Here is a 10,019-nt window from a genome sequence, read left to right on the forward strand (position 1 = left end):
TCTCTTGTAAAGCATGTTGTCTGTTACTTCCACTGCACCGACTACACACAATGAAGACCAGGTGACGGTTATTGAAGTTATTTTTTATTTATATTAGACTCTTGAGTGTAAAAGGATGCCATTCAAAAGGAGCATTGATAACCATACAAACTCAATTCAAGGGTTAACAAGGTCAGTTGGCAAGAACGGGGGATTCAATGATATCTCCATCATACCAGACCATATATACACAAAACATCTTGGAGAGACCTCAGAAACCCGATGCTATACATAGTTATTATTGCTAGTTACGGTAGGGCTACTGCAGCACCAGTAGCAAGATTCATATTGCTATGTACCTGCTGTCATTGCATGGGATTTGTAGTTCTCCACTCTCAAGACTGGAGTGGCAGTTGTAGTTCTCCATTCAATTGTTAAAACAGGGTCTTGGTAGCCCTCAAGTATATTTTTTCATGATTATTCAGTTATTATAGACAGTGAGATATACAGAATACCATATGGTAATACAAGGAAAATACAGAATTGCCACCTATAAAAAAAAGTAATAATAAAAAAAACATGATACCAAGTGAGGGAACTGCATAACCATTCACAGAAAGAAAAAAATGTATCTTGTTGCTACGTGCCAGTGTTTTTCTACAACAATATTTATATAAAAACTTAAAAATAAATTGGTGGTACCGATACATTTAAGAATATAAAACTACAACGTAGTAACGTCAATACCATTCCGACTTGTCTCACCACTGTTCACAGTTTACACAGAGTTCGGACAGACGAGGGGAAAGAATTTAGACCAAGTGGACTTGGTTCATAGCTTTGCACGACCATCCAACCAGCATTACCATTGTCAGTTCTATCAACAGTCCACGTAGTCCTGCTTCTTTAAGTGCTTCTAATAATAATAATACTCAGTGGTACCGACGTTACGCACTTTGATTTCACACCTAGCATTCATTTTATGTAGATTAGTTTCTTTTTCGTTTCAGTAAAGTGTCCATTCATATGAAAACTAAACTTTTTTTTTCTATACATTTGCTAACAAAAAAATAATAATCAACGTGAATACAGGTTCCTCGAATGGGCGGGGTTGGGGTGTGATTGACTTCCCCCGTAACCAGTCAGCATGCTGGGAGAGTACTGTATATCCAGAACAGACGGTGGGAGTCGGTGGGAGTCAACGGGAGAGACGATGAGACGGTCCAAAGGCGTAGCCAGAGAAAATAAAAGAGAACAAGACTTGTTATTCACACGTGTGATTGACTCATGCGTAGCAGGAAATATTTACCCCTCCCTGAAACGGTTTACAGTCATGCAAGAAGAATGACTAAGTTCATTATTTTGATCAGACATTAACTCAAGGTCCACTTATTCACTTCTTCCATGGTTTTAGTTACATCTCATTGTTTTCTACAACACATGTAGTTTGCTCATTTGTCATGGAAATAGCAACATTGGGTTGTGTGATAAATTGTTTCGGGGGTTAAACTCCAGAGGCTGCTAAGGAAGACCATGAGATGCAACTGAAAGCCCTGGAATAAGCTAGTGAGGGGATCTCAAGATCAGTCTTTTTTTTCTTTTAAGCCTCTTAAACTTCTAATACCATACTCATGATTTCCTTTCTGACTGTCTTATTATTATTATTATTGTCAACTAATAAGATTATCTTGACAAAAACAAAAGGATCAACATCAAGATCCTTTTCTGAAGACTCCGACTGCATCCTATGGTCTTCCTAAGTGCATGGAGTTTGCTCAGTTATCACAGAGATATTCATGTTCATGTGATTTGACTTGTGGACTTATATTCATTTACAATGATATGGTCGGGATGGTCTTTAAAATGGCCAGATAGTGATAATAAAACATAAAGGGCTCGCATTTATGAAGATTTATGAATGGAAATCAGGAGCAGTGAAAATATGCACAGTCTGGATGAGGATTTTGCAGGTTTCGAAGCACCGGAAAGAACGAGGTCGCCATCTAAGTCCGTTTGTTACTGATTATTTAAGCGAGCGCGTGCACTGACAGCAGAGATAAAATGGCACAGATTGCGATGGCGTCACAAGTACAGAGGAACTCACAGAGGGGGGTGGGGACTGCCTGTCAGTCAGGGGTAGGCTCTCATAGCCAGGGTTGCCATTGGAGGAAACGTTTGGAGTCCTGCATAGAGATAGAAAGAGACATGGACAGGAGAGAGAGGGAGAGGAGGAGGAACAGAGGATGAAGGAGAGAGGGAAACGGGTGAGACACATTGAGAAAGACAGACGGGACGGGGTGACGGAGCCAAGGACAGGTAACAGGAAAGAAGGAGAGAGAGCGGTTAGAAATATAGTGCGTAAAAACACAGCACTCAGTATATCTAGTAGTCAGGTTTATCTGTGGTAGCCTCCGTGTGCTTTAGTAGGTATTAGCACTACTGGCACTCAAGCAAGGCACTGAGAGCACCAGCAGCAGGCAGACAGTCCACTCCCGACTGACCATGCACTGCAGGACTTATACAATAATCTGCAATTACATGCATTTAGAGCTGGGTGTGACTCACCCGACCCGTCTCAGCTGCAATGTTGTGTTCCTAATGAATCTGTTTATCTGTACGATAAAACCCCGGAAAGCTTTTAAAGCAATCCTGAGTGGATTCCATTTAACGGGAGTGGACTGTGTTGTTATTGCTCGCCGAGTTTCTGAGCCTTGACAGTTTGGTTTTAGTGAGCATCCTCGTATGTTTTTGTGTTAATACTAGACACGGGAGCAGTCAAGATGCTCAGCTGCCGTTAGGATGGGAAGTTAAATGGGCCACGATGTGGTTTCTCAGAGCTCTGACACAGCTTGGAAACGTCAGTGAGGGAGGGGGGGGGGGGGGGGGGACATAATAAGATGAGAAAATTGGAAGTGAGAAGAACCAAAGAGGAAAAAGAAGGTTTGATGAAGAAGCATGGACACCACAGTGAGGAGACGGATGAGAGTGATGCAGACGGGTGTTTGTGGGGGAGGGGCGGGGGTTACCTATAGTCAACCTGAGCCTCATGTCACCGGAGTGTTTACGAGCGCGGCCTCGTCAATGACACCCTCCCCCCAACGCAGCAGTACTCTACTACTGTTAAGGAGACAGGACGCCGTTTGAGACCAGATCTGTGAAAGTGACCGATCGACCTACATCGTCTGTCCTGAAACACCCGACAGACGGATAGACAGACACACAGACAGACAGACAGACCTCTGGAGTTGTGTCTGTTTCTCTGCCTACACTGTTGTCCATATTGACCTGTCTGTGTGTCTGTCTGCAATGCATGTACTGAACCTGGCAGCTCTACGTGTCTATATGGAGACCAAAGTGTGTAAGTGTGTAAACCTTGCTGACTGTACTGCACTTCCACTACGCTCTGTGAAGATAGGTGTGTGTGTGATGAATACAAATGATGCTGTTTTCAGGGGAAAATCTGTGATTTATTCATCAAAACGTCTATATGTCTGCAGACAAAGATCATCTCTCCATAGTGCTCAGTCAGTCTCTGTGTGTTGGATACTGTGTGCACATCCTGGACTTTACAATCCCTGACCTGGGGGGCATCAGTCTAAAAGTTGCCCATCGTTACATCTCAACAAAGACACACCAGCTCTCTGTCAAAACTGTATCTAAGACCAACCTCCTCCTGGGACGATCTGTCTGTCTGTCTATCTGTCTGTCTGTCTGTCTGTGTGTCTGAGTGTCGGTGTTACTCACGGGAGGGGCGGCGCGCTAGAAAACGGGGGTGTCCACCCGGCTCCCGGGTAATTATAGAAGGGGGCCATGGCCCCTCGCTGAGACCCCGAGGCCGTCGGTCTACGTGCCTGATGGGAGGTGAAGGGGTCCTCACTCTCGCTGTCCGAGTCTTCGTACTCCTCTGATTCACTGTCGGCGTCCATGAGAGAGACAAAGAGGGACACGTGTTAGCAAGTCAGCTATGAGTGTGAGTGTGTCTTCATACCTTCTTCTCTTCATATCTAGTATTCATTCTTAAAATACATTCTACACGTGATTCCTTCTGTCACCTTTCATGCTTGGTTAGACCAGATATTACAAGAAAAAAAGTCATAACAGGCATTTCAGATGGTACAAGTGACGTATTTATCCACAGGGTTACCACAGAAAACGACTATTGTACAGGACTGCTGCACAGGCAGCACCCATCACAAACGATCTGACTCTGCTGTGATCTGATGAGAGACTTGGAGAGGGCTCTCGTGGATTTCAGCAGACCTGGAACTAACTACCTCCTTATGCTTCTCAGTAGATCCAATAACCCTGTGTCTCACTGCTACCAAACTCCTGAACATGCAAAAGAAAAGAGATTAGTTTCTTCTAAAGTGAGTTGAGGAGAGCCAAACCTCCACTTATTACTGTATGCCCTCTTCAGCTATCTCTAATACTCTCCAATATGTTCCATGTTGTATAATCGTGATCTGATTGTCGATTGTTTTGCACAGATATTATTTTATGAATGGAGCGACAGAAGAGACTATATCCTTTCACTTTGCGGGAAAACTGGATTACCGGTAATTGCTTTTCAGGACCTTCAGCCAAACATTGATCTTTGTTGATTGGAGTGCACAGAAATAACAAAGCCCTAGATGAACTTCTTTCTATTAGAAATTGGTAGAATAACAGACAAAATAACAGCACATATACCAATACATGACAAAGCATATCTATGGCCTCTCTCACCTCGGGAAGCTTCTCCAGGCGCCGGGCAGAGAGCAGAGGATGGCGGTGAAAGCCAGAGCAGAGAGGAAGGAGTAAAGGGAGAGGTAGAGCAATCCCTCCATCCCATCATAGCACAGGCCTTTCAAAGAGTCAATGTAGTCCTGAAGGAGAATATAGGTATAGGTTTAAAGGTATATCAATGACAATAATACATCTAATTAGCTGTTCTCCAGCATTAGTGCAGGTCCTGCATGCGCACTGGTCTGGGTTACCTTATTCAGACCTCTACAGTTCAGCAGCGCCACCAACTGATGGAAGTTGCCCTCAGTGGAGTTGAGGATCTGCTGAACCTCCCTGAGTGACTTCTGCAATGATGGAAACATCACAACAAGTTAGAAAAGAGGTGGCCGAATGTATGTATGTATGTGTGTACATGTGTGTGTGTGTGTGTGTGTGTACGTGTATGTGTGTTAGTGCATGTGTGTATGTGTGTGTGTGTGTGTGTGTGTATGTGTGTGTGTGTTAGTGCATGTGTGTGTGTGTATGTGTGTGTGTGTGTGTGTGTGTGTGTACGTGTGTGTGTATGTATGTGTGTGTACGTATATGTGTGTGTGTGTGTATGTATGTGTGTGTATATATATGTGTGTGTGTGTGTGTGTGTGTATGTATGTGTGTGTGTATGTGTGTATATATGTGTGTGTATGTATATGTGTATATATATGTATGTATACGTGTATGTATGTGTGTGTACATATATGTGTGTGCGTGTGTGTATGTATGTGTGTATATATGTGTATGTGTGTATGTATATGTCTGTGTGTGTATGTATGTGTGTACGTATATGTGTGTGCGTGTGTGTATGTATGTATGTGTGTATGTGTGTGTGTGTGTGTGTGTGTGTGTGTGTGTGTGTGTGTGTGTGTGTGTATGTATGTGTGTATAAATGTGTATGTATATATGTGTGTGTATGTGTGTGTGTGTGTGTGTATGTATGTATGTGTGTATATATGTGTGTGTGTGTGTGTGTGTGTGTGTGTGTGTGTATGTATGTATGTATGTATGTATGTGTGTGTGTGTGTGTGTGTGTGTGTGTATGTATGTGTGTGTGTGTGTGTGTGTGTGTGTGTGTGTGTGTGTGTATAAATGTGTATGTATATATGTGTGTGTGTGTGTGTGTGTGTGTGTATGTATGTATGTGTGTATATATGTGTGTGTGTGTGTGTGTGTATGTATGTATGTGTGTGTGTGTGTGTGTGTGTATAAATGTGTATGTATATATGTGTGTGTGTGTGTGTGTGTGTGTGTGTGTGTGTGTGTGTGTGTGTGTGTGTGTGTATAAATGTGTATGTATATGTGTGTGTGTGTGTGTGTGTGTGTGTATGTGTGTGTGTGTATGTGTTAAAACATACCTCAGCTTTGGGGAACTGTGCCATAGCGTTCCTGTCCAGACTGGAGAGGTGTGTGTGGATGGAGGACAGCGCCCTCTGTGACTGGGTCAGCAGCTGCAGCCAACAAGGCAGGTCATTTGCATCACTGCTCAGATATACCATTAATATGCCGAGAGGGCAGCTATTTATCTGGAGAGCAAAGTCATGTAAGGACGGAACACGCCTGCGACAGCTGGGCCTCTTGTCCTCAAATAAATGTCCCTGAACAACTCTGACATGCAACCTGTTCACGTAAATCAGCGAGGGCGAGAGCGTCAGCTGAATGCCTGCAGCGTGCTACATTCTATACATAAAACTGACGGGAGGTTACATTACCTGCTGGAAGGGACTGCTCATGCGCCTGCTGCAGGTCAGGTAATAATCCAACACGTCTGAATGGCCGGCAAAGAAAACACCGGTACACAACAGATCAGTGCAGAATAGAAACGAGGTGGGAACATTTAACTGTTGTCATGTTAGACTGCGCTGACAAAAGCACAGTCGGGAGTGCATTGCAGAAACATGGGGGAACGACGAGCACTATGTGCAGGGATCGGCTGTACCTGAGCTTGTCCCCGTGTTGAAGTGGGTGGAGTTGACTACGAACGTGTTTGGATCCGAGCAGAAGTCACTGAGAGCCTGGGACAGCAGCGAGAGTGACGGGGGCGAGTGAGAAAAGGATGAGAGAGAGAGAGAGAGAGAGAGAGAGAGGCAGATGAGGCAACAGAGGGAGGGCGAGAGAAAGTGATCACAAGGGGAAAGTTAGCAGACACACTGACCGACTGACACACTTCCCTCCTCACATATCTGACAGCCGCTCACAGCAAAGTGGCAGATATTGATCTGCCCGGATCACATCAACCTATCTGCTTTTATTTCCATGAGCTCAACACTCATATCCCCCCTATGTCCACTTGTTTTTCCATCATCTCTACACACTGCTGGCCTATTTTCTTTTTTTTTTAAGAGGGTGCACCCAGGTCAGAGAGAGTACACCCACAAACAGTCTGGGCCTGAGATCGGCCCCCACCAGAAGAGGGAGTGAGAGCCACACAGAGAGCCCCGGAGACCCGGGACAGAATAGAGTGGGCCGGCCCACAGCTGGCCTATTGTTTCCCCGTCAGTGACCAGAGACAGAGCGGCTCTGTGTGGACCCACAGGCCTTGGGACCATCTCCCGCCAGCTCCACATGACACTGAGGCTCTTAAAGTGGGCACCATTGACCCTCTTCAAACACCCCCAGCCCAAGACCCAAACAACCAAACTTCACAGGGGAAACTGAGAAAGGACACTGCTCTGTTTGAGACATGAAAACTCTCTCTGTGCTTTGATCGTGAGAAACGTTCCTGGATTTATCCCCGTGACGACGAAGCACACTGCTGGTTGTTGTTTGGGGCGTTAAAAGCAACACATTATCCAGAATGTTCTGTGATTTTACGTCCACCAGCTTTCGCTTGCACTTGTACCTCCTTGCATGCTCAGTCTGAAGGCCCCTGGGGGCCGAAGGCAGAGCGACAGCTTCAGGTCTGCCACGGCCGATGGCAAGCTGGAGGTTTACTCTCTAGCTCTCTCTAATGTAGCTCGCTCTCTCCCTTAAACTGATCTCCAAATGCACTCTCCCCACTCCTCCTCTCCCCTCCTCAGTCTCCTTGAAAGCACTTCTCTTCATCTTCCATCTTCACTTTTCCAAGCCAAACGCCCACACACTTGCAAACACACTTTCACGAAAAAAAACCACACACAAATACACTTTAATGCACAAACCACAATTTGTTCACAAAACGCACTTGTGCACACGCGCATTGAATCTTTAATCTCTGCCCCATTTTCCTGCCTTTTTGGTCCTCTGCCACGACTGCAGCGTTCCCTAGGCGGCAGATCTTTTCACAGTTTAGCACAATGGCCACAGAAATCACACACACACACACACACACACACACACACACACACACACACACACACACACACACACACACACACACACACACACACACACACACACACACACACACACACACACACACAGCTTTGGCGTCCTGTAGCTCTCTTCCCTTAGTCGAAGCCAGCCGAACCCTCCCATGACAGTCCCATTCACTTCCTATTGCTCCCTCCCTCCCTCACCAGAGCCGTTCTAGTGGGACTACTCACCACTACAGTGGCCGTCTCCAAGCCCAGCGAGCCCCAGCTTAGGAAGAGAGCCAGCCACGCCAGCACGGTCATCCTGTGGGGGAACAGCACAAACTCTTCAGCCAAGACGACACCCTGACCATCAATTCAGTGCTGTCAGTAGTTGTCTAGATACAAGAGAAATGTGTGTGTGTGTGTGTGTGTGTGTGTGTGTGTGTGTGTGTGTGTGTGTGTGTGTGTGTGTGTGTGTGTGTGAGTGTGTGTGTACTAACAGGATGAGCAGCCAGCGGGCTTGTTTGGCCAGTCCCAGCAGGATGAACAGACACACTATGAGGTCAAGCAGCAGCAACAACACATATGAAAGCCACCTAGAACGAAGAAACACAAACAAAACAGCAAATGCCATTACAGAAACTTTGGAGTATTATTGAGGTGATTCTTGACCTTTGAGCAAAAAAAACAATCTTACCTCAAGGTCCACCTACATGTTTTTTTCCACCACTCAGCAACAGGTTAAGATTTCGTTTTTTTGAGTACAAAACATGTGACTAATTGTCTAAATCGTAGTGAAAAACCTATGTTATGCTATTTGACTGCAGCCAAAAGTTTGGAAGGATGAACTGTATTATTATTTTATTTTTTTTAAGTAATTTTTTGGGCCTTTTTATGTGTTTTTATTGATAGGACAGTTTGAGAGTAAAAGGAGGAGAGAGAGGGGGACGACATGCAGAAATGGCCGCCGGTCGGATTTGAACCCGGGTCGGCTGCAGTGAGGACTTGGCCTCGGTACAGGGGACACCTACTCTACCGACTGAGATATCTGGCGCCCCATGAACTGTTTTTTAATGTCATTCTATGGTCTACAGTCAGTATTGTGTATATATTTAGATAAGAGGTCTTTAACTGTGATATTTTTATAGATACGTAAATTGAATCTTGGAAGACATTTTCAGATTTTTCTCATGAGAATGGTTGGACTAAATTTAATTTCTTTTATTCATTTTCTGTGTTAACTAGTGGGTTAATTATTTCCAAAATAGCAAACATTTTATGGATTGGGATTTAGTATAAAGTCCAGATAGGTCTACTCTGCTGCAGGAGACGTGATGGGATTTACAGTGTTGAACAGAACATTACATCCAGGTTGTGTAGTATGTATGACGTTCAAAGTGGCTGCAGTAGAGCATATATATATATTTCTCATCCTCAACAGTATGTATTTGTTTGCGTGGAAACATCTTATCACATTCAGATCTTTCCACCTGATCCAGGATTTAAACTTGCAACCTTTCCCACCGTTCCAAGAATAAAAAGTGTTGCCAGATCACGAGGCTTGTGTTTCCACGACTGATCTGGGACGTGTACTCGAGTCTCTTTTGAACTGAAATGAGACATCCACTCGACTTGAGTAGCTCACTCACTGTGTGAGATCAGGGGAGTGGTGAAGTCAGGACGAGGTTGAACCTTACTTCACCTCAGAGTGTTTACAGGGAGGAATGAATTACATTCTCTCTGTTTGCTGCGTGTGGTGTGTTTATGGGAAGCAATGCTTTCATATGGTTATCATCGACCCGTTGCACATTTTCATTGCATTGCCTCAACAAGCTCAACTTGATAAACATCCAACATTCAAGAAAGGCTGCGTCCGGTAGTTTCATCAGCCTCTTATAACACTAAGAGCCCGGAGGGTGTCAGTGTTAAGACTCAGCCAGTACTTGATCATGTAAAGTGATCCAGATGGTTTCTGCACAATCTGTTTATTTACTACATGAACTTGTCACA

General features: G+C 44.7%; 1 protein-coding gene across 4 annotated transcripts in view; it reads right to left on the minus strand.

The window, feature by feature from the left end:
* Positions 1 to 68: 68 nt before the first annotated feature.
* Positions 69 to 10,019, minus strand: part of ttyh1 (tweety family member 1) — a 21,703-nt gene continuing 11,752 nt past the window's right edge. For 2 of the 4 annotated variants that reach the window (XM_084027781.1, XM_084027780.1), the window contains 10 exons: positions 8,510 to 8,605; positions 8,259 to 8,331; positions 6,674 to 6,749; positions 6,447 to 6,502; positions 6,093 to 6,185; positions 4,956 to 5,048; positions 4,705 to 4,844; positions 3,724 to 3,891; positions 2,084 to 2,162; positions 69 to 1,140 (listed from right to left, as the gene is read on the minus strand). In XM_084027781.1, coding sequence (XP_083883907.1) covers positions 1,057 to 1,140; positions 2,084 to 2,162; positions 3,724 to 3,891; positions 4,705 to 4,844; positions 4,956 to 5,048; positions 6,093 to 6,185; positions 6,447 to 6,502; positions 6,674 to 6,749; positions 8,259 to 8,331; positions 8,510 to 8,605 — 958 coding nt within the window. In that variant the 3' untranslated portion in view covers positions 69 to 1,056. Of the gene's footprint in view, positions 1,141 to 2,083; positions 2,163 to 3,008; positions 3,097 to 3,723; positions 3,892 to 4,704; positions 4,845 to 4,955; positions 5,049 to 6,092; positions 6,186 to 6,446; positions 6,503 to 6,673; positions 6,750 to 8,258; positions 8,332 to 8,509; positions 8,606 to 10,019 lie in introns of those variants that run through there. The other 2 variants (XM_084027783.1, XM_084027782.1) reach the window with 2 other exon arrangements.

Source organism: Eutrigla gurnardus, assembly GCF_963514095.1.
Source record: "Eutrigla gurnardus genome assembly, chromosome: 14".
NCBI lineage: Eukaryota > Metazoa > Chordata > Actinopteri > Perciformes > Triglidae > Eutrigla > Eutrigla gurnardus.